The following is a 26,210-nucleotide window of genomic DNA, read 5'->3' as shown; positions in this document are numbered from 1 at the left end:
TGCACCTTTGCTTCAAGTATGATAATCACTGATGGAAATCAAAGCAATGCTTGTAATATGATCATGATAATACATGGTCATTAACTTCTACTGGTTGTCCAATTGGTTTCTTGTACTAACTCTTTCTGAACATACACTGGCAGAATTTGGAATAAATGAAGGACGTTCACCATGGATGAAAATCCCTCCTCTGCGGAGAACTGACATGTTTGTATTTATGATAAAAAATGAATACAGATTATTGTGACTCATGGTCGGTTGACAAAAGATATACAAATATGTTCAGGGCCTGTTTATAAAAAATCACTGAGGAATTAATAACATTGTCATAAAGACAGTTTGAACATATCACCTTTCTAGGGCTCGATTTAGCAACATAAAACATGCACCACTGCAACCTATTATTGAAAAAATGCAACCTGATGTTTAAGTGAAAAATTCAAATTTGTGTCTGGAAACCCACGAGCACGGGTATGGTGCTGACAAACCTAAAAACATAATCGGGGCGAACCGAGATTCGAACCCACAATCATAGGTTTGCACAGCGAATCGCGGCGCCTTAGACGACTGGGCCACCCCGTGCCCCCGAACTGACTGTGAAGCTGAGAAACACTGTTCTATGATATACAGTGTGTATGAAAGAAAGGGAAACAGATGGAATTAGCGCCTTAGACGACTAGGCCACCCGTGCCCCCTAAGAAATTAAGACACTTACAAATAATACCATACTATATCACTAATCTCTGTGTTTTGTGTAATTTGTCATACTTTCTTGGGTATCAAACTGCGGGTTCTTCAAGATAATTAGCTCATGTTCCCATTATGATTTACAGCAATACGTCATTAATTAATGAGACCCTGGCAGCTGACCCGCCTGTTTCAACTTTGATTAATGGGACATGGTGCAACCTTGTTCTGTTGGGTGCAACTAGGTTTTCGTGTCCACATGCTCCTGGTGCAACTAGGTTTTCATGTCAACATCATCACCATCATCATCACCACTACCATCATCATCATCATCATCATCATCATCATCATCACCACCACCATCATTATCATCTTCATCATCACCACCACCATCATTATCATCTTCATCATCATCATCACCACCACCACCACCATCATCATCATCATCATCATCATCATCATCATCACCACCACCATCATTATCATCTTCATCATCATCATCATCATCATCATCATCATCACCACCACCACCACCACCACCACCACCACCACCACCATCATCATCATCATCATCACCACCACCACCATTATCATCTTCATCATCATCACCACCACCACCACCACCATCATCATCATCATCCCCACCACCACCACCACCATCATCATCATCATCATCACCACTACCATCATCATCATCATCATCATCATCATCACCATCACCACCACCACCACCACCACCACCACCATCATCATCACCATCATCATCATTGATCATCATCATCAAAGTCAAGTTATATATATCTCACATTACTCCACAATGCATGCTCAATCACAGTGAGAAAAGTTAATCTTGAAAGGCGATCAGGAACTGACACGTTCTCAGGTGAGATTTGAAGAGAGATAAGCTTGGAGAATGTCTCCAATATTCCACTCTGTGGCGGCAGTGAATGAGATGGACCAATAACAAAACACACACACTTGAAAGTCCAACTTTTGTTTCTAAGATAAATACATGTCTCCACAATTGGGTACACATTACAAAACTGATCCATTAAGGTAGCTGTAAATTCTAAATATAACCTAGTCATAAAAATATTCAGTCTAACAGATCAAATTTTAAAAGATTAAATGTTATTCAATGACATCCTTATTTGAAATGTTTTTGACATCATACAGTTAAGCCTATTTGCATTCCGGCTAAATCTTGTCATAAGATAATAAACTTCACATGAAACGCTAAAGCTGAACATTAAGTTTAATTACTCTCAATCTTAATCATGAACTATGAAAATAACCAAAGATTCTTAACATGAGATTAAAATATTTTAACAAGTTTCAAAGAATACATGTAAATCTGACCTAGGTTTCAAACAAATCAAGATTTCTACATTAAAGTTATTTTGCAAATGTATTCTATGTATTTATAAACTTAATGTAAATAGCTTCTGAAAATGGGAAAGTAAACAGCTTTAAGTGTAGGCTACAGCTAATCTAACACAGGGATATTGCATCAAATATTCAAAACTTGAGTGGATGACCATCTATAATAAAGTCAGCAACATACCAGTTTATTATTATTAATTATTAAAATACACATTTATATACCGCAGGTATCCAGGTACTAGTATCTGCTCAAATGCGGTTTTATTTGTTCCCCGACCAAGGATTTATTTGCATTCCAGTTATTATTTATATCATTTATATCATAGTCACCAATATACTATTTATATCATAGTTAGCAATATACCATTTATATCACAGTCAGCAGTATACCATTTATATCATAGTCAGCAATATATCATTTATATCACAGTCAGCAATATACCATTTATATCATAGTAAGAAATATACTATTTATATCATTGTCGGCAATATACCATTTATATCATAGTAAGAAATATACCATTTATATCATAGTCAGCAATATACCATTAATATCATAGTCAGCAATATACCATTTATATCATAGTCAGCAATATAGCCTGCAACCTCGGGGTATCGCGGTACTTGTCATGTACGCTGAACGGAAAAAAATGCACTCACTAACCTTTATGATTATTCGTGTTCTCTGTATCAGATATCATTCATTTTATCAAACAATGCATATTTTACTGATAAAAGTTCATTATTTACATTAGTAGCTCCGAGTAAAAGCCGGGCCTTGCGCTATGTTTGAAAAGGGAGAGAACTCCATCGTATCGCGGTACAGAGAAAAGTTGTGTATGGAGATCCGAATTGGACAAAAAGAGGACATAATTCTACCAACCACTTGGTATGATCATGCCAGACATCAGTGATTTGTCCAGACAAGTGCAAAGACAGCACAAGCAAAATTCTAAATGTGTTATCAGCAATAAGGATTCAATGCATTTTTACCGAAAAGTAAGAGAAAAATATTTTTACAAGTCAACAACAAAGTATCAGAAATGACATTTTAAGATTGTTTAAAAAAAATTGGATGACAATAATTTGTCACAAAATGGAAAAAATGTTAAAAGTCAACACTAAATATATAAAAAGCACTCACAGTATGCCCAAAGTATGTATTTATCTTTTGGTTACTAGTGGAGAACGTATTTCTAAGTTTGGCATTATGGCCCTTATGATCTCCCAATAGATTCTGGGCACAGAGCGGGAAAAAATGTGCGGACTACGTAACTTCCGTTACCTTATTAGTCGCCATGAATATGCAGATGATCTAGTTCAGGTCGATAGAGAAAGTTTACTTGGGGAACTGCGGGTTATATCGTTGGCCATTGACAGATGGGGGTAAGGCAATATTACAACAGATGCCAGAAATATGTATCAACGCATTAATACCTCCTTACTTGCAGCAGACGGAACATTCCGAGGAATTTGAAATTGTTTACGAAGTGAGCACTTCCTGGTTACCGATTTGCATCAATAGACAGCCGCCTAGAGGCGTGTCCCGCGTGAAATATCGGAAATCACAAATGCCGCGATACGATGAATGCCGCGGTACCATGGGGTCCGAGTATACTATTTATATCATAGTCAGCAATATACCATTTATTACATAGTCAGCAATATACTATTTATATTGGAGTCAGCAATATACCATATATGTCACAGTTAGCAATATATCCCCTACATCTCAGTAATCAGTTATATCCCACTCGGCAAGTATGTTAAAACATTTGCTACCCTTTGTCAAATGCAATGTTTTTCAGAACAGAGAATTTTTTGTGAGGCGCAATTGTTTTCGATGGAATGTGGAGTGATTCAGTGCAAATAAGGCAATTGCACAACAAAACGTTTGGCAAGCACAAAATTAACAAGATAGTTTAAACTTTTTTCCAATTTTGTAACAGGATTTCAAGCCACTGTTTACACGAGCTCGTATGTCAAATAATCACAAGGCCGAAAATTCTACATGTCCATAGTCGGTTCTACTTAGAGACCCAGGACGAAAACACTGCATATTGATTTTACTTGCAATTCAAGAAATGTTTCAAAAGCTTACATTTTAACACTTTGTTTCCTTTCCTTCCCCAGCAACTATTCCTTTAAAAGCAAAATACTTAAGTTCAGATAAATTAAACACCCACTGATGGTTGATGATGTCCGTCATGCATTTTTTTCGATTGTTTTTCCACTGTCTGGGTTTGGGTGTGCAAAAAACGTCACAACAAATACAGACATAATAAAATTTAAATTTTCCACTGATGTGACAAATTGATTTCGTGATTTTTTTCTCTAGGGAGACTCCTGCCTATGTAATCTCGTCTCCGTTTGTCTGGTGAAATATCTCCAAGTCTATTTATCGTCTGCGCCTCCCATGTGTCTCATTGCGCTATAATGAAGGATGGAGTGCCGGGAGAACCACGCAGACTGACTTGCTGCTCTAACATGGGTGGCTGAGTGGCGAGAGGTGTGCAGTATCATTGTCACCTAACTATTCTACTGAAAATGATAATAATGTTGCATGTAAACTATCCTGAAACATTGACACCCCCAAAAAAGAAAAAGACCTCGTTAGAATGAGTGAGCGAGTGAAGGAGTGGGTGAGTGAGTGAGTGAGTGAGTGAGTGAGTGAGTGGCAGGCTGAGTGAGTGAGCGAGTGAGTGAGTGAGTGCGTGAGTGAGAGTGAGTGAGTGAGTGAGTGAGTGAGTGAGTGAGTGAGTGAGTGAGTGAGTGAGTGAGTGAGTGAGTGAGTGGCAGGGTGAGTGATTGAGTGGCAGGGTGAGTGAGTGAGTGAGTGGCAGAGTGAGTGAGTGAGTGAGTGAGTGAGTGAGTGAGTGAGTGAGTGAGTGAGTGAGTGAGTGAGTGAGTGAGTGAGTAAAATGCATAGCCATACAATTTTCCAGCTTTAAGTAACAAGCCATGTTTTCAACACATCAATAGTGTGCCTGGGGGTAACTTGAAATCCAAAATCATCTAGATGCTGTTCATAAGAATGTGTAGAAAAATTCTCAAATTGTTGTCTGCATAGAGTTAACTTTCCAAATGTAAACTTGAGTCTTTACTAGATATTGCTGTGTCAAGTAATCAGCAATTTCTCACTGCCATTTATCCCATTTCCATCCTTGTAAACAACATTATCAGGAACTTCACATATAAGCGAGGCTCCATGGCCGGCTGCAATGAGGCTATCCGGAATCAGATTGACTGTGAGACAAAACTAATCGGCCCCCTCCCTGACAACCAACATGATCTAGACTTACTCCTCGTCTGTGATTAGCATGACCTAGACTTACTGCTTGTCTGTGATTAGCATGATCTAGACCTACTCCTTGTCTGTGACTAGCATGATCTAGACTTACTCCTTGTCTGTGATTAGCATGATCTAGACTTACTCCTTGTCTGTGATTAGCATGATCTAGACTTACTCCTTGTCTGTGATTAGCATGATCTAGACTTACTCCTTGTCTGTGACCAGCATGATCTAGACATACTCCTTGTCTGTGATTAGCATGATCTATACTTACTCCTTGTCTGTGATTAGCATGATCTAGACTTACTCCTTGTCTGTGATTAGCATGATCTAGACCTACTCCTTGTCTGTGATTAGCATGATCTAGACTTACTCCTTGTCTGTGACTAACATGATCTAGACTTACTCCTAGTCTTTGACTAGCATGCTCTAGACAATCAAGTGATTGATATTCTGAACAACAATCCACGCCTTCGGGGTATGATGACATACCATCAGCCAAGTCACCAAGGCTGACCAACCAATCCATTTCGCCACTCTCTTACGACCAGCATAGGACGCTCGGGACCACAGGGGGGTCAAGCCTAATCTAGACTTACTCTTTGTCTCGGACGTCTGGCAGGCTTCTATGGAGAGAGATCATATCACTAGCATATTGGTTATAGGCATTTTTCTGCCAACCATCGTCATACTTCTTCCGATCTGCAGGAGAGAGGTTGTCTTTGTTGATTGCCACGGGTTTTCCTTGCTCCCCTGTGAAACAGAAAACACACATTAGATCAAGCACACATTAGATCAAGCACACATTAGATCAAGCACACATTAGATCAAGCACACATGGAGAGCGAGATTTGTACTACACCGACGTTACTGCAGGGGAACCAAGCATGAGCCACGTTGGGAATAGAACCTGGACCTCCGTCAAAACTTCACAACAGGGAATTTTTAGATGGAAGGAGCTGACCAATTGACTTTCTGTCCACCGAAAATAATTTTTCAGGGTATAATTAGGGTAAGGAGGAAAACAAACACAAAATAATTTTTTTTCGGGAATCTATTTACGGTTGTTTTAAATCACAGACCATCCCCCTCTTTCAATAGTCATAGAAAAACAAATCTATGGGACTAGAAATACAACAGTTAATACTTAGGAGTTTTTGCTCACTCATTTTTCTCAAACACCATCAAAATGTAACAAATATAACACTGATCATTCAACCTGTGATAATCTGGGTATTCTCAGCCAATCAAATCTGTTGCACCGGTGCTCTATTGCCCAATCAGTATCACCCAATGAAGTGACAAAACAACCACAATATATTCTGCCCCAAGAACTTAGGATCATCGATTCAACAATGACATATAGACTTACGATAGTCCATAAACAGTAAAATTGCTTTGTGGATTGAGGTCTGCAGGTCAAATTCATCTTCCGTTGTAATGGTCTTGCTCAGAGTGATCTACACAGGCTTGACAGCTTATTTTGTCAGGTTGTGATTAAAATAATTCAGCACATGTAATAAGCTCCCATAAACACCTCGTGCGGAATGTTGTGTGATACCAATCTGAAACTCTCCTTGTAGCCCAGGGCCTCATTCTATAAAGCGACTTTAACACTACGACTAACATAAGTCTAAGGGAGTTAATCTAGCGCCAAGAACGCTTTGTAGAAAGAGGCCTGTACTCCATCCTCACAAGACCTCCATCTTTCATTTCCTAAAGAGGAGGCTGATGTACAATATCCCCTAATTCTGACCAATCATGAGATCAGGGACCTTATGGGCGAAAAAACCACATTCAGACTTTTCATTATACTTTAGTGAGGGAGTAGGGTTTTACGCCGCTTTTAGCGATATTCCAGCAACATCCCGGCGGGGGACACCAGAAATGGGCTTCACACATTGTACCCATGTTGGGAATCGAACCCGGGTCTTCAGCGTGACGAGCGAACGCTTTAACCACTGGGCTACCCGACCGCCCCTTCATTATACTTTAAAACTGCAGGATGTTAGAGACACATAAATACACTTCACAAGCTTATATTCATATTTATTATCTAGATACATGGCATCAACCATTATGACTCATTTTCCGACTTATAACTGTTTATGTAATAATTGCAGTTTTTAGATGTAATGTCTGATGAACTGAACCTAGACATGTCTGCTGAAAGATTTTGAAATAATGTTTTTATTACATTACAAACTAAAGAGGGAAAAATAAGATATTTTTGTACAGTCCGCACATATGGCGATCCTCACTGAAGTAAGCCCATGCAAGTCTATAATGTTTGGCAAGTCTGCAGAGAGTCTCTGGGCTCCCTTTTATTATATACTACTCAAAAGAAGTTAAGGATCACCCAATTCTTTCATACTGGTAATGTTAATCTGTCATAGCATGAGAGATTAACTATTGTAATATGAAAGAATCAGGTGATCCTTAACTTCTTTTGAGTAGTATATTTTTATTAAGATAATTGAACAACTGTTTTTTTCTGTACGATATGTTCATTTCAGAGACTAGATGTTAGTCTAGACAAGGCCGAGGATCTCCAGGCAGATGTTCTGTCCATGACACTACGGAGGCGGTCAGCAATATGGATTAACCAAGATCCTTCATAGCAGTATAACAGTATGCTGTCTAACAAAAGAAACATCTACCCTCTGATATTAAACATTGAAAACCAAAGTCACAAAACCAATTACAATTCCAACGAAAAAAAATACATTTTGTGCCACCTTAACATATCCTTATGTAAACTAACTGGAGTGAACAAATATTGATTAATGGAGAACTACAGGATAGCAATGGACTAGCAAAATAATTTATTTCTAAACATAGCCGAGATATCTATCATGTTGATACCATGGCTTTCAGTGTACAACCCACCATTATAGAAGCTGAATACCCTTCTCATTGACAGACGTCATAGCTGCAGGTCTAAATGTCGAGGGAATGCATGAGAAAATGTCAGTAGAGCCAATTGCTTCAAGCTCTATCTACAGTACTTGAACAGAGTCTGTCTAACACTTCACTGTATCGGCTGAAATAGCCCACGAATGTGACAATCAACAGACACAGCTTGTTATAAGACTAACACTGATGCAATCTTACAATATTTGGAATACTGGGAGTTGCCTCTCTGCAGCTGAAACCTGACACCGTACATCTTCCGCAACCTTTTTGTGATAATCGTTGTGAAGACTTCAGAAGCATGTTTGAATTTCAATAATATCAAGCAGAATCCGAAAGAGCCATTTTGAAACTGGATGTCAATGAAATTCATTTTGAGGTCAAAAGCCTGATAACTATGAATCATAGCAGCTCATTTATAGGTCTTAAGGTTTATGGTGGAGGCAAAGCAATCAATGAGAGTAGTTAATGTATCCATGATATAGAGAACAGTTTCAAAGTCTACAGAGTAGGCAAAGCACGAGTGATACATAAATACATCCAATGGAGAACAAATTTCAAGCTTAATGCTTAAAGTTTAATGTTTCCAGTCAGGCATAAGCAAACCAGTGGTTGATAGCATGAGCATCAATCCATGCAGTCAGGAAACATTGACCCAAAAACAGCCAGGTCATACAATGTGGCCACCCTAGCTATTCTAATAAGTCGTCTTGATCGACAGGCTCAATCACACATTCTACCCTGGAATCCCCATGAAAATCAAGGTAAAGTTAAATATGCTACTCGTTCATTCAACTCAGTTCTCTCTTATGTTAATCTATTCATATAAATATTTCTTTCTTTTTGCAGCTACTTTTCTTGAACAATATCCAACTATCGAATTCGAATCTTCGATTTGATCGAGTCTGGACAAGACAATCCAGTAATTGATATCATGAGCATCCATCCACGCATTTGGGATACGATGACATGCATCAACCAAGTCAACGAGCCTGTTAGATGCCTCTTACAACAAGCATGTGTGTGTGTGTGTGTGTGTGTGTGTGTGTGTGTGTGTGTGTGTGTGTGTGTGTGTGTGTGTGTGTGTGTGTGTGTGTGTGTGTGTGTGTGTGTGTGTCTCTCTCTCCGCTTGTACTAGTCCGGACTGATGCCGATTTAAAGTGCTTGGCCAGAGATACCATGCAGCAGTTTAACATGAATACCCCACTCAGACACAGTATATGGACTCCGAGCCTTGTGTGTGTGTGGTGTGTGTGGTGTGTGGTGTGTGTGTGTGTGTGTGTGTGTGTGTGTGTGTGTCTGCTTGTACTAGTCCGGACTGATGCTGATTTATAGTGCTAGGCCACTGAGATACCATGCCGCAGTTTAACATGAATATCCCACTTAGACACAGTATACTGACTCCGAGCCTTGTGTGTGTGTGGTGTGTAGTGTGTGTGTGCATCAACGAAGTCAGCGAGCCTGACAAAACGATCTCATTAGTCGCCTCTTACAACAAGCATGTGTGTGTGTGTGTTTTGTGTGTGTGTTTTGTGTGTGTTTTGTGTGTGTGTGTGTGTGTGTGTGTGTGTGTGTGTGTGTGTGTGTGTGTGTGTGTGTGTGTGTGTGTGTGTGTGTGTGTGTGTGTGTGTCTGCTTGTACTAGTCCGGACTGATGCTGATTTATAGTGCTAGGCCACCGAGATACCATGCCGCAGTTTAACATGAATACCCCACTTAGACACAGTATACTGACTCCGAGCCTTGTGTGTGTGTGGTGTGTAGTGTGTGGTGTGTGTGTATGTGTGTGTGTGTGTGTGTGTGTGTCTCCGCTTGTACTAGTCCGGACTGATGCCGATTTATAGTGCTTGGCCAGAGATACCATGCAGCAGTTTAACATGAATACCCCACTCAGACACAGTATACTGACTCCGAGCCGACCAGTCCTTGTTTTAGCCATGTTTGACATTTACACAGGAAAGAAAGCAACTCCTAGCAGACAGACAGACTGTTGTGTTTATTGTATTATAGCTTTACGACTGAATTTTCAATCATCTCTATAAGGAAAAGTGTATTTCCTCCATACACAATGTGAGGATATTGCCAGAAATAAATCTGGGAGGTGACGGCCATGTTTCTGGGAGAAACCGAGAGCTTCCTGTTCCTGCCCACATGTACAACACATTTGTAATGGAAGTCCTACCGTATTCAACATAATCCAAGACTTTGTAAAACTGGCTTACAGATCCTGTAACATAATTGAACATAGGTGAGGTGAGGTGAAATGGGGTTTAACGTTGCGTCCAAGAGTATTGCACTTATATAGCGACGTGCATGCACGTGTGTGTGTGTGTAGCTGCTTGTACTAGTCCGGACTGATGCCGATTTATAGTGCTAGCTCACTGAGATACCATGCCGCAGTTTAACATGAATACCCCACTCAGACACAGTATACTGACTCCGAGCCGACCAGTCCTTGTTTTAGCCCCTTAATGCCGAGCGCCAGACAGGGTAACAACAAGTACCATATTTTAACTTCTGGTATGACGCGTCTTGGGATCGAACCCCGAACCTTCCCCTCTCCAGGCAGACGCTCTACCAACTAGACCACGGAGGCGGTCTAATTGAACGTAGGAAAAAACTTATACTCTGAAAAGCATAAGTTCTTATTCGGACCTAAAAAATTACATATTCACCACGAAAAGATTGTGCTTACATTAGATAAAACTTCCATGAGTGAGTGAGTTGGGTTTAATGCCGCTTTGAACAGTATATCACTTATATTATAGTCATCCGGATCATTGTAACTGAGAGGGGTCTAGAAGTTGTCGGGGGGATAGAAGGAGTTGTCGCCACTGTTGGTAGACTTACAGCCATCGAAAATTCAGCTGTCATAATCTGTTTATTAATGTGAGTGAGTGAGTTGGGTTTAACGCCGCTTTTAACAGTATTCCTGTTATATCACAGCGTGTAAGCTTAATGTGGGAGGAAAGCCCGAAGGGATGCAATCCTCAGATGTTTACCACTTTGGTGAAACCCGTGAGCAAGTGTATGGTGCTGACAAACCTAGAAACATAATCGGGGCGAACTGGGATTCGAACCCACAATCATAGGGTTCTGGCATGCCCAAGGGACACAACTCTGCACAGCGAATCGCGGCGCCTTATACGACTGGGCCACCCGTGCCCCCTGTTTATCAAAGAAATGCAAGTTAAGGTCCATGAATAGACAAATAGATTGCAATTCGAGAGAATTACCTCAGGACAGTGATTGCCAATACCAAAGCTCTGCTCACACTGACTGTCCTGTGAAACTAACAGCTTGTATCAATGTACCAAATGTCCTTTAGGCAAAGTGAGTGAGTGATTATTGCTTAAGGCTGCATCAGCATTCTTGCAGCTGTTCATGGCTTCCGCTGTGACAAACACACTTTTGTCAATCTGTACACATCCTGTCCCCAAATCGATATCGTTGTATATATATCCATAATTACCCTCTAGCCAATACGTGTGTCGCATAAGAGCACACCTAATTTCCCTCAACACTGACTATTTTCTTTAATGTATAGGTGAAAAGGTTCTTAGCGGTGGAAACAGCAGCATCTATACACATCAATCGCAGCCTTCACAACAGCTGCAGTCTACATGACAACAGCAGCAGTCTACATGACAACAGCTGCAGCCTACATGACAACAGCATCATGTTACATTACAAAAGCAGCAGTCTACATGACAACAGTTGCAGTCGACATAACAGCTGCAGCCTACATGACAACAGCAGCCACCTACATGACAACAACAGCCACCTACATGACAACAGCAGCCACCTACATGACAACAGCAGCCACCTACATGACAACAGTTGCAGTCGACATAACAGCTGCAGCCTACATGACAACAGCTGCAGCCACCTACATGACAACAGCAGCCACCTTCATGACAACAGCTGCAGCCTACATGATAACAGCTGCAGCCTACATGACAACAGCAGCCACCTACATGACAACAGCTGCAGCCTACATGACAACAGATGCATGCTACATGACAACAGCAGCCACCTACATGACAACAGCATCATGTTACATTACAAAAGCAGCAGTCTACATGACAACAGTTGCAGTCGACATAACAGCTGTAGCCTACATGACAACAGCAGCCACCTACATGACAACAGCAGCCACCTACATGACAACAGCAGCCACCTACATGACAACAGCAGCCACCTACATGACAACAGCAGCCACCTACATGACAACAGCTGCAGCCACCTACATGACAACAGCAGCCACCTACATGACAACAGTTGCAGTCGACATAACAGCTGCAGCCTACATGACAACAGCTGCAGCCACCTACATGACAACAGCTGCAGCCTACATGACAACAGATGCATGCTACATGACAACAGCAGCCACCTACATGACAACAGCATCATGTTACATTACAAAAGCAGCAGTCTACATGACAACAGTTGCAGTCGACATAACAGCTGCAGCCTACATGACAACAGCAGCCACCTACATGACAACAGCAGCCACCTACATGACAACAGCAGCCACCTACATGACAACAGCAGCCACCTACATGACAACAGCAGCCACCTACATGACAACAGCAGCCACCTACATGACAACAGCTGCAGCCACCTACATGACAACAGCAGCCACCTACATGACAACAGTTGCAGTCGACATAACAGCTGCAGCCTACATGACAACAGCTGCAGCCACCTACATGACAACAGCTGCAGCCTACATGATAACAGCTGCAGCCTACATGACAACAGCAGCCACCTACATGACAACAGCTGCAGCCTACATGACAACAGATGCATGCTACATGACAACAGCAGCCACCTACATGACAACAGCAGCCACCTACATGACAACAGCAGCCACCTACATGACAACAGCAGCCACCTACATGACAACAGCTGCAGCCTACATGACAACAGCTGCAGCCTACATGACACAGCATCATGTTACATTACAACAGCTGCAGTCTACATGACAACAGCTGCAGCCTACATGACAACAGCTGCAGCCTATATGACAACAGCAGCAACCTACGCATGTCAATATCAATATCTTCACCATTCTGTGATTCATATAAGATAATGGTTCAGTTATGATATGGCATCGCCAGCATCTCAATATAAATATTGTCATACAAATCTTAATCTGTTTTTTTCCTTCCTCAGATCCAGGCCTCAAAAATCAATAGAACCATTGAGATGGCTTTAATAGTTTTGCTTTTTCACAAATTGGGGGAACGTTCTTGTTGAGGCCATTGTAGATGGGTCAGTAGCTGATGGTATTTACTCAGTGGGCTGTTTACGTCGGGGTATAACTAGATGACTTTTGTCTGTGTTTAAAAAGCTGCCATCCCAGTGGAAATTCCAGAGCAAAGTAGGTCCCCTGTACCCCATGTTTGTCTCCCTGTGAGGATTCCAGGGCAGAGTAGGTCCCCTGTACCCCATGCTTGTCTCCTTCTGCAGATTCCAGGGCAGAGTAGGTCCCCAGTAATTGTCTTAAATCTCTCAGTAACAGACCTATAACTTTTGATACTTCATTAGCAGGCCAATGATCATTGATATCTCAATAACAGACCAATGAATTTAGATATCTCAATAACAGACAAATTATCTGTGATCTCTCCATTAGAAAGACCAATGACCTTAAATCTCTCAATAACAGACCAATGATCTTAGATCTCTCCATTAGACAGACCAGTTACCTTAGATTTCTCAATAACAGACCAATTATCTTAGATCTCCAAATAACAGACCAATTTTCGACGATCTCTCAATAACAGAAAAAGTATCTACGATCTCTCAATTAGACAGACCAATTATCGTAGATCTCTCAATAACAGTCAAATGATCTTCGATATCACAATAACAGACCAATTATCTTAGATCTCTCAATAACAGACCAATGATCTTAGATCTCTCAATAACAGACCAATGATCTTGAACCTCCCAATTATTATCTTCCTAGTACCTCTTAAGACAAGGATAGGATGTAACCCTGAAACACAGCATGGTTCACATTCCACTCTCAATGTCATCATTCGGTTAACACTAATTCTAACATAAGGATATCTGCTTACTTAAAATGTCAAACCATTCTAGTCACAAAAAGCCCATTCTTCAAGTAACCACTTTTTGGAATGAATAAATCTTCAATCATTCACAAGGAAAAACTATCAATCCTGAGGTACAAAACAAGATTTGTGTAAAAGGTTCAAAACCTTCTCATCCTTTTCATTATCTGGGATCACTGAATACAACATTTACAATTGAACACCTCAAGCAGTACATCTTTGTCATGTAGTTCTCCTACAGAGCGTTAAAACACTTTGACCAGTGTCAGCATCAGAATATAAGTGTCTCACTCTCATACATCTCTGTTTAGTCTTCTTCTTTTTCAATCTTTCTGAAGCTAGCAATCCACCAAACTAATCACTAACTTCAAGAAATTCCAAGATCTTCTAGAAGCTCTTAATGCTGAAGATACATATCTATGTGTACAGCCTTCCCCCTTGCCTACAGCACTTAGACCAGAAAGGCCTTTTATCCCCATAGCCAAATTAATCTGTGTAAACGTACGTGGTGTTGATGGCGCCAATCTCCAGCACTCAATCACGAGTCCAAGACCTTGGAACATACAGGTACCGCCCACACTGGTGGGTTACGATCAGGTAGACGAGTCAGACAGTCTTTGTGACAGAGTATTTGATGTATTTGTTTTTAATATGACACTGACAAAAACATAGGCAATGTTTTCATAATGTGAGTGAGTGAGTGAGTGAGAGAAAGGATGGAGAGAGAGAAAGAGTAGGGAGTGACAAAGAGAGAGAAGCAAAGTTAGAGAGAGGGAGGGTGGAAGAATGAGGGAGAATGAAAGAAAAAGGGAAAGAAAGTTAGAGAGAAAGAGAGAGAGATGGAATAATGAGAGAGAGAAAGGTAAGGGGAAAGAGAGGAAAGAAAAGAAAGAGAGAAAGTTAAAGAGAGAGGGAAGCAAAGTTAGAGAGAGAGAGAGAGAGAGAGAGAGAGAGAGAGAGGTTCACCAGTTGGTACAACTATTTACACTCTCATGTTGGAGCTGGCAACCAATTTCCACCTCCACTGCAACCAGCTGGGGTTCTTAAGAAAGGCTTACTAAGGCTCTTAATCATGGACAGCGGCCTCACTGCACGACACAGAAGCTGTCCGAGTTGGCAGGATTGTGCGAAATACCCACAAGAACTCGATCAGCTCTTCTCTGCCATAGAAATGGTTGTCACATTCTAAGCCCCTGCAAATGACATTTCTGGGTTAAAAAAGAACACTTTTGTTAAAGGTCACCCTAAGAATTCTGACGTTTTAGCGGTTATATTGTACGGTGGTTAAATTGTGTTTCTTTTGCCATCAAGAAATAAGGGTTTTTTATTCCAAAATTTCACTAACTTTTACAAGATCTTGCTTGGCTGTGTGTGAAATGTTTCTAGTTTCAAATTAACTGATTGATTTTTGTCTTTTGAAATGACCCCTATACCTTGTGTGCTAATAGTTTTTAGACAAAGAATACTCATTTCATAATTGGCTTGTGGTATAAAACTTAACATGAAACCCCATGTGAACCTGCCATAACTTATATTGGTAAGTTATGTTTGTTTGTTTGTTGTTTAATGCCACACTCAGCAATATTCCAGCTATATGACGGCGGTCTGTGAAATAATCGGGTCTGGACCAGACAATCCAGTGATTGACATCATGAGCATCGATCCACGCAAATAGAATCGATGACATGTATCAACCAAGTCGGCGAGTCTGGCCACCCGATCCTGTTAGTCGCCTTTTACGACAAGCATAGTCGCCTTTCAAGGCAAGTATGGGTTGCTGAAGACCTATTCTACCCCGGAATCTTCACGAGTCTATATTGGTAAGTAATAGCAGTGTAACGATGCAGCGATGCAGTATTGTAGTGATACATACAATAGATTACATTAGAGTGTTATTGATGTAAGAACAAAATGTCAAACAACAAGGTTCAACAACCAGCAATTCTCTAGTATCTCCCTGTTGGTGTTAAAACTCTGCATGCTAACGTCAACCCATTCAACAGAGGTGTCACTCCCCATGCATCTGATGTCGAACCCATTCGACAGGCGAATAGCATAACAACACCCTAAAATAAAACTGGCCATATCTATTACCATATTCGACGTATTAAGCGCCCACGGCGACATTTGCTAATAAATTGGCCAGTGAACAATCCCAATTAGCACCCCTTCCGATTGATAAATGTACACAATACTTATTTATTGGCGTATAATACGCACTCGTGTGTTATATGCACCCTTAATTATGGGCAATTAAATTCTGGAAAAATATATCTGTCGTACATAAACATTACAGGCTGTCAGCATAAACCATTTATCTTTCAACTCTGTTTTTTTAATATTCTAATAAGAGCCCCCTATTTCTAATTTTGAGAGCGCCCTGGGCGCTTATTACGTCGAATACGGTACGTAACATTCGCACAGTCCTCAAGCCTATATGTTTCTGCCCAATATATATCAATCTCTGAAATTTAAAATCAAATGATTCTGGGTTGTGATCCCTGTGTAACAAGAAAGAATATTAACTAAGGGAACATGAGTTCTGTATCAGCATACAAATCGTATTGCACTCATCACATCAGCATATGCATTGTGTCGCAACCCCATCTCATCCTTATCTAGTCAGTAAGCTGAGTTTATCTGACTGATGATGAGGAGAGAGAAGAAATAATGATGATGAAGTTACAGATATGGTATTAATAGTGGAGATTCATTACAATTCTATGGCCACAAGACGATACAAACATATCATCAAAAAGATGATTATCTGGATTGTATCATGACTGCTCTTCAGCTTTTGACCTTAACAATCATTGTGTCATTAGGCACACTCAAAGTTATTCCGCTCCAGTGAAATTTGATTGGCAGGGCCGAGGACAGGTCAGTGGTCAACAGGCCTTAGTAGAGTGCCGACGGACAATGAATATTCGGAGGGGCGAAAATGATATTTAAACCATGACAACCAGGTTCTGGCACCTATGGTTGCACTCACCTATCACAGTGGGGAGCTTTGACTGGTGGCAGTGATAGTGAGTGAGTGAGTGAGTGAGTGAGTTGGGTTCAATGCCGCTTTAAACCAGGGCTCCAGATAAGCTTTTGGTGTTGTGGGTATTTTACCCATGCATTTTAAAATCATTGGGTATCAGTAATTCTATCTGCGTATTCAAATTTCTGTTACCCACTAGATTTTACACATGTGGGTATTTAAGTTAAATATTAAAAAAAAACGCTATGCATCTAGTCCCTGCAAACTGGTGTCGTGTGGGTTCGAGAGCTTTATAGGACTCAAAAATACCAGGATACTTCCACAAGAAAGTGTGATGGCAAATGATCATGATGTGACTGTCATCGTGTAGTTTGGCAAGGTTGACGGAATGCCCGTTTATAATTTCAAAATAAGTTGCTGATTTGCTAATCGAATACGCAGGGTTACTTCACAATATGTTGATGATACGCACAAGTTTTATTTTTGTAGCGTATCTGTGTTGTTCATTGCGTATTTGATACGCTTGGATTATATTTTACTGCGTATTTCTGCATTTCTGATGCGTATTTCACGCAGATACGCAGCTTTTCTGGAGCTCTGTAAACAGTATTCCAGTTAAATCATGCCGAGTCAGCTTAATGTGGGAGGAAAGCCCAAAGTGATGCAGGTCTCAGACATGTACCACTTCAGTGAAACCCACAAGCACGGGTATGGTGCTGACAAACCTAGAAACATATTCGGGGAGAACCAGGATTCGAACCCACAATCATAGGTTTCTGGTGTGCCCAAGGGACACAACTCTGCACAGCGAATCACGGCACCTTAGACGACTGGGCCAGCCGTGCCCCCTGGCTGCCATAGTACAGAGAGGTCCACGAACGGGATATCGCTGCAAGGAACTTGATTCTGGCACAGCTAAGGGAGGCAACTCTACATGACTAGGCGACCCAGGGTACAAAAGACAAATTACATTATGTAAAAAATCAATACAATGTCGTTAAACAAAACAGAAACAGAAACTAATCAAAAAAGTAAAAATAACCTCATCATAGAAAGCCAAACAAGTCATACACGTGAATTCAATACCAGCCATTGTGTTACAGATGTATCACACATAATTATAAAATAGCACAGGTGTTAACAAGCATCACCCTCTGTCTCGCTATTGACATTATTTTATATTACTGTGTTCTTCATCATATTAGAGCAATGCTTTAACGCTGTTGGCAGCTGGGATTTGTAAATCAATAAGTCAATCTTCAACATGCTGCAGCAGTCATTACATAGCTAATTTCATGACAATATTTTAAACCGACTGACAGCTGTGATAAGAGGTATACTGCCTGTGTAAACATTTGTCACGATCAAGAAAACAGATCCTACAATACGTGTGTGACATTACTGTGTGGTCTGCTTATTGATAATGAAACATAAATGCTGATCTGAAAAAAACAGATGCTTTGATATCAACCACTGCATTTTTTGTGGATCAGATTATTTTTTTATGGACATGAAATGTAAAGAAATATTTATAACATATAAAAATTTCATGGACATTATTATTCATTTAATAGAAAATATATAATTCAAAAAGAAATAACTTTGTTGTTTTGGTACAAAAAATTGCATAATTTTAATCTTATGACCAACAATGTCTACTTATGTTGTAAATAAAATTGATTTATGACAAAAACAATTAATACAAAATATTCATCTAAAATGACAATTCAGAAGAACAAAATTCTGAATTGGTTCAAAAGTTTTGCATATCTTAACTGTATCACTGTAAATATCTACCCAAAGATTTCATCATGAAAAATGTTCTCATTAGTAGAACAGAAAGGTTAGCCTAATACTTGGTATATGAAAACATTTCTTTAAAACAATTGTTGCTTTTTTTCACAAGAACCTTTCCTCTTCTGCTGTTTTCATAAGGAAACTAGACTTGATTTAGTTTCCTATAGACTTGCCTAGGCTTTTAGTGAATGTAAGTGAGTTATATAATGGTATTACGCAGCTTTTAGCAATATTCCAGCAATATCATGGCAGGGGTCACCAGACATGGGCTTCACACATTGTACCCATGTCGGGAATCGAACCCGGGTCTTCGGCGTGACGAGTGAACACTTTAACCATTAGGCTACCCCACCACCTGGCTAGGCTAGGCTTTCATATATATTGTCGACAGTCATGGCATAGGACTACAGATATGTTTGCCATGATCCAAAACATTCTGAATCAGCCCATGATTTATGTGTGACTGTTGTAAGCATGGCCTTTGTGCCAAGCGTCCATCTTGTGACAAGAATCTCATATTTACTCAGCAGCTACAGAATCAATAATACACAGCCACACACCAAGGCAGGTGTATTAACCCCTGAGAGGCTCTAGAAGTGATCACGTCAAATATTTGACAAATATTACAGCATTAGGGGCATATTTCACACTGGTATGTGGCAACAAACCAACCCAAAAACTGATGATAATGGAAAACACCAGGCCTTGTTGTCATGGAAACATTTTTAATTTTTATGAATATTGCTGTGGAAGTTTTACTTCAAACAATTAATATTTTCTGAGGCTTTACATATTCATGGAGTGAGTGAGTGAATGAGTGAGTGAGTATGGTTATACACAAATTTCCAGCAATATCATGGCGGGGGACACCAGAAGTGAGTGATTGAGTGATTGAGTGAGTGAAATTGATGACAAAAGAAGGAATAAGCAGGACCAAGTTTTGCAGTACAAATGTTTTTAAACACTAGTAAACACAAGTAAACTTCAATTTACCATCCATGCAGTAATTATGAATTCAAACTCTAAACAGTCAAACATGATGTATATTGTCTAACTTGAAAATTATAATCTTTACACACTGTAGGATCTTAAAGGTAATATTATCGATTTGTTTAAATGTGGAACATCGAGGCTCCCGTGCACACATGATCGCGAGAACTACATTTTGACACAGAACTGTCAAAATTTTAACAAATATGACTTTTAACGAGTCAAAGTATGGCATTTATAATTTATTTATCCATTCTCTGTCAACTTAAGTTCGTTTCAAGGCGTCAATAGTGGTAATCTGACTGTGGTTGCTGTTAATAACGGTGAGTTGTGCGATCTTCCGATCGTTTCACACACGATTTCACCGAAATTAATTAAAACAATATTAAGAGAAATTTAGAAGAAAATTAATGAAACATGTGTCCAGATACACAAATAACACTTTTTATAACCACAGTGTAATGACATGATTAATTTGCTCCTTCAGTATGGATTTGTTGACATGGTATTTCCGGTGTTACGTGCTCACGGTAATGTCTTTGCCTTGGGGGAAAAAAACACATCAAAACTCATAATGGCGTGTATAATGCATATACCCTTCTACCCAGCTGTTTTTTTTTGAGAAAAAAAGTGTGCACTATACTCAAGAAAATATGGTATCTCGAATTGCCTTTTTGGAGGATAGAATTCCCACACATCCATGGACTTATCTTTAAGTACAGCCTTGGAGTAAGGCTATGTAGACTGCAATGAACCCTCATATGAATTCTACCTCCAGTTCAACACCTACCGCCTCCGTAGCCTAGTGGTAGAGCGTCAGCCTGGAGAGCGGAAGGTCCGGGGTTCGATCTCCAGTCGCATTATACAAGAAGATATTAAAAGAAGGTTGTTACCCTGCCTGGTGCTTGGCATTAAGGGGCTAAAACTAGGACCAGTTGGCTCGGGGGACAGTATACTGTGTTTGAGTGGGGTAGCCATGTTAAACTGTGACATTGTATCTCAGTGGGGTATTGCTATAAAATCGGCATTAATCCGGCCTAGTACAAGCAGCCACACACACACATAGTCAATTGCATGCACATCGCTATATAAGTGCAATAATCCTGGACGCGATGTTAAACCCCATTTCAGCTCACCTCACCAGTTCATCAGCAAGAACAAACAAGCTTGTCTAAGCCACTAACAGTTGTTGATAGTCTGGCGGGTAATACCTATTGTTATCACATTGCAGGTGACTTGATGAAGTGACCGTAATGAACTGGAAGTGTTTTAATGACCCTGTAGAGCTCCTTGGACTCTCCGCTGTCCTGATTGATGACAGCATCACCTTCAATTCTCTGAGAACTCTCAGACACCAGGAAGGTAATTACATTTTTCACTGCCTCTTGAGTCAAACCAGACACTCAGAAAAAAACATGTTAGTGTCTCTCTAAAAGTATCCATTACCATCATTACATCAAGACATATACTTTCTAGAACCGAATATTACTGAAAGGTCAAGGACATCCTCATGGTAAGCCTGTGATTCAGTCGGTGCAATTATAATTTCAATTGTTTAAGGAATATATATATATTTTTCTGATTTTCTGTAGCAAATTGCCATAATGGGAGACAAGCACGAGATACTGTGTTCCTACCCTACTGTGTTCCTACCCTGCCCCAAATTCCCATCGGGAGACAAGCACGAGGTACTGTGTTCCTACACTGTCCCAAATTCCCATCGGGAAACAAGCACGAGATACTGTGTTCCTATCCTGCCCAAAATTCCCATCGAGAGACAAGCACGAGATACTATGTTCCTACCCTGTCCCAAATTCCCATCGGGAAACAAGCACGAGATACTGTGTTCCTACACAGCCCCAAATTCCCATCAGGAGACAAGTACGAGATACTATGTTCCTACCCTGCCCCAAATTCCCATCGGGAGACAAGCACGAGATACTGTGTTCCTACCCTGCCCCAAATTCCCATCGGGAGACAAGTACGAGGTACTGTGTTCCTACCCTGTCCCAAATTCTCATCGGGAGACAAGCACGAGATACTGTGTTCCTACCCTGCCCCAAATTCTCATCAGCAGACAAGCACGAGGTATTGTGTTCCTACCCTGTCCCAAATTCTCATCGGGAGACAAGCACGAGGTACTGTGTTCCTAACCTGCCCAAAATTCTCATCGGAAAACAAGCATGAGATACTGTGTTCCTACCCTGCCCAAAATTCCCATCGGGAGACAAGCACGAGATACTGTTTCCTACACTGCCCAAAATTCCCATAGGGAGACAAGCACGAGATACTATGTTCCTACCCTGCCCAAAATTCCCATCGGGAGACAAGCACGAGATACTGTGTTCCTACACTGCCCCAAATTCTCATCGGGAGACAAGCACGAGGTACTGTGTTCCTACACTGCCCCAAATTCTCATCGGGAGACAAGCACGAGATACTGTGTTCCTACACTGCCCCAAATTCCCATAGGGAGACAAGCACGAGATACTGTGTTCCTACACTGCCCCAAATTCCCATAGGGAGACAAGTACGAGGTACTGTGTTCCTACACTGTCCCAAATTCCCATCGGGAGACATCATGGAGTAATGTGCACCTATCTTTTTTACCCTTGTATCCCATGGTCATGCAGATATCAAGAACTGACTATAAACAATGAAATAAAAATAGACTTACCTGGATCACTGGGGTTAAATGGATGTGGTGTAACTTTTCTTTGAACCATATGAACAACACCACCTTCCGCTGGAGGCTTGGGTTTAGTGTCTTCATTGTGTCCATGAAGTTTCAGTGAGTCCCTATCACTCTCATGAATTTTCCTATCGTGACCTAATCGTTCGACTTCTATATGATCTTTTTCAACTTCATTTTGATGAAAATCTGGCGGCGGATGCAATGGTTTGTCCTCCGATCCATCTCTTCTATCCCTGGGTACTTTATCCTCACTGTCCACGGACGCCCACCTGCCTGGGCCACTGTACAACATCACCGACAATAACCACAACACTGGCACCATCAACATGGCCTTAATCAACAACCCGCGTCGACGTCGCAGAAAACTGGCCATTTTCAATTTGTATGTTTTTTGACACTGTCACAGATTCTTCTGGGATTTCAACAGATTCTGTATAGTATGGAATTCTGAGTACTTCTCGTTGATTTAATGCTTTGTGAAACCTTTTGCTAGCTCAGCATTCTGGGAAAAGCAAACCTGGAATAGAAATGACAAAATTGAGATACAATTTCGTATATCAACATCATTCACATATAACAACGTTTATGAGAAAAATAATTAACTCTGTGAATAATTTTTTACGAATGTTTCAGCTCTGAATGTAATATTCAAAAGAGTCCATCAGTATTTCACAAGAGATCGACTTATCACGTCAACACAACTAGCACTGCAACACTTCTCCCCATCAACGGCTGTGATGGTTAAGACATCCATAGTGATCTCAGCACAGTACCATCACCTGTATACTCAGCCTTCATGTGAGACTCAGGACCTGATGATCCTATAATAGTGCTACAGCCAGCCACAGCAATATCAGTCTGAATAATAGGATTGGTGAAGATGTTGTGAGGTGAGGTGACACTGATTTAACATCTCGTTCAAGATTATGGCACTAGAATAGTGATGTGCATATTCCTCTCTCTGTTCTCTAACTCTCTGTTTTCTCTCTGTCTCTCTCTCTGTGTCTCTCTCTCTCTGTCTCTCTCTCTCTCTCTCTCTCTCTCTTTCAGTAATTCCATACAATATCAACACAGTGACGTAAAAATATGAATCACAAAATTACTCTAAACATTTACATTTAGCCCAAATCATGTTAGTTCTCCAGAGAACGAAAACATTTTTTTCCATGGTGCTACAAAAACATTCCCATTATCAGTTGATAAAGGAATGAAATGGGTGTATTCTTCACATAGTCAGAAAAATAAACAAATCAAGATACTGATGATCTTTTCACAAACCCAGGAGCCAGTTTTGACAAGAAATAGAACCTTACAATACTTCAAACACCAGGTCTGAATTACAGCTACTGCCAGTTGTCAATGATAAACACAAGAGAAAAATGACTTTTATATCCCAGCAGTAGGGTATCAGCATAAACCTTAATCAGATTTCTCTTCCAGCACCGACATTTGCCTATTATCGGGAACAGTGATCTTGCGACACTCCTCCTTAAAGCCCCACTGTCTCTAAACACACAAACAGTTACTCAGAGATATGTTAGACATGGCACAGACATGGCTGAAATTGTGTGTCATGCAAGGAGAGCCCATTTCCCTGATTCTCTTTATGAGGGCTGCTATTATAAAGGCATCACTCTCAAATAATATAGCTGCTTAAGCATGGGATTGCATTTATCAGATATCATTAATGGAAGTTGCTATCTTAAAGGTATATATTGGTCCAAATTGGCAACATTTGCAAATAATCTGGCTTCCTTATGAATATCACGGATGTGCGAGTGCTTTGTGAAGGAATCTAATGTTTGTTGTTTGACAGGATTCGGAAAATGCAGGATGCAGTTGTGGTTCTGACAGAACATTGAGTTTGAACAGAGAGACTGATTCAGAACTCTGTATGTCAAGAATGTATCACTTTAAGAAAATCTGCATCATTTTGAAACCTATTTAAAAAAAGACATCATACCACCAGTGTTGTTTTCATAATCATCAATGGTTATAATTATCATAATCATTATCAGCATCATCAGAAACCTTGCTGAGATCATCATCATCACCCCTCATCATCATCATAATCATCACCCCCTCATCAACCTCCTTCATCACCATCACCCCCTCATCATCATCATCATCATCATCATCATCATCACCTCCTCATCATCATCACCTCCTCCTCCTCATCATCATCATCATCATCACCTCCTCCTCCTCTTCCTTATCATCATCATCATCACCCCCCTCATTATAATCATCACCATCATCCCCCTCATCATCACCTCATCATCATCATCATCATCATCATCATCATCACACCCTCATCATCATCATCACCCTTCATCATCATCATCACCCTTCATCATCATCATCACCCCCTCATCATCATCATCATCCCTCATCATCATCATCACCCCCACTCATCATCATCATCATCATCACCCCTCATCATCATCATCATCCACAGCAACACTGTTAAACAACAGCAGCATAAACAATCATTTCAAAATAATTTCAAACTGATATAAACATGCTCAAGTCTCACTGCATCTCATGTAAATGATCAAATTTTATATGACAAACCCCCAATAGACATTAAATACATCATGACCTATCCACGATGTTAAGCTGACATGCCTTTCTCTCCTTGACAGTAATTTGCAGCTCTCCTTAACACATCCAGTCCTCCAGGCCATAAATAAATGTGGTCTGTGTCATGAAAACAATACTTCCGCACATCAATTTCACTGTGAGGGAACACAAACATACAAACTGACTACATTACAATCGCTTCGTCATCTCCACTGTGGCCCCGTTACATTCAATTAACATGAAAACACCTCAAAAGCCTGTCCATTAAAACACCTTGGGCATAGCACCGCAGCACTTAAATTAGCATTCAGCAGGAAGACAGTATATTATTCTCTTATCTTTTTTAAGGCCAGACAAACTTATTTTCTTGTGTTACGAATTGTCCACACTATTAGAGAAAATAAAAAATATATATTGTATGTGTTTATTGACATTAATTTTCACTTTGTATAAAGTTTGTACAAAACGAAAAAGAAAAAGGCTGATGAAAAGATATTTTTAATCGAACAGTCCTTTTTTACCTGAATATTTAGGGCAGAATGGTCTAAAAACAAGAAAGTAATTGCCTCTAATTAAAAAACAGGAATTACCATATCAAAAGGAAACATAGTCCCTATTAATTGAAATACCCAAAACAAACATGGTCACTTGTCCATTTGTTTTTTCAAATGAGTTGATAAGAAAGCATCATAGAATTTAACATCAAGATAATTTACACTTTCATACCAAAAATAATTTTGTTTCAAAATGTTATCTACTGTTCAAATGCTTTTGAAAACAAATTTTCTTACACAAATTTTTA

At 40.2% G+C, this 26,210-nt stretch overlaps 1 protein-coding gene across 7 annotated transcripts in view; it reads right to left on the bottom strand.

Annotated features, from left to right (window-relative positions):
- The window catches only part of LOC139465005 (polypeptide N-acetylgalactosaminyltransferase 5-like), a 359,393-nt gene that overhangs the window by 26,130 nt on the left and 307,053 nt on the right, over positions 1-26,210 (bottom strand). For all 7 annotated transcript variants that reach the window (XM_071246666.1, XM_071246665.1, XM_071246668.1 and 4 more), the window contains 2 exons: positions 22,808-23,342; positions 5,962-6,115 (listed from right to left, as the gene is read on the bottom strand). In XM_071246666.1, coding sequence (XP_071102767.1) covers positions 5,962-6,115; positions 22,808-23,198 — 545 coding nt within the window. In that variant the 5' untranslated portion in view covers positions 23,199-23,342. The remainder of the gene's footprint in view (positions 1-5,961; positions 6,116-22,807; positions 23,343-26,210) is intronic.

The sequence above is a fragment of the Haliotis cracherodii genome, unplaced genomic scaffold, assembly GCF_022045235.1.
Source record: "Haliotis cracherodii isolate W230 unplaced genomic scaffold, xgHalCrac1.p SCAF_17, whole genome shotgun sequence".
In the NCBI taxonomy this organism is placed as follows: domain Eukaryota; kingdom Metazoa; phylum Mollusca; class Gastropoda; order Lepetellida; family Haliotidae; genus Haliotis; species Haliotis cracherodii.
Note: the sequence above shows the minus strand (reverse complement) of the source record. Positions and strands in the feature narration are given on the sequence as shown.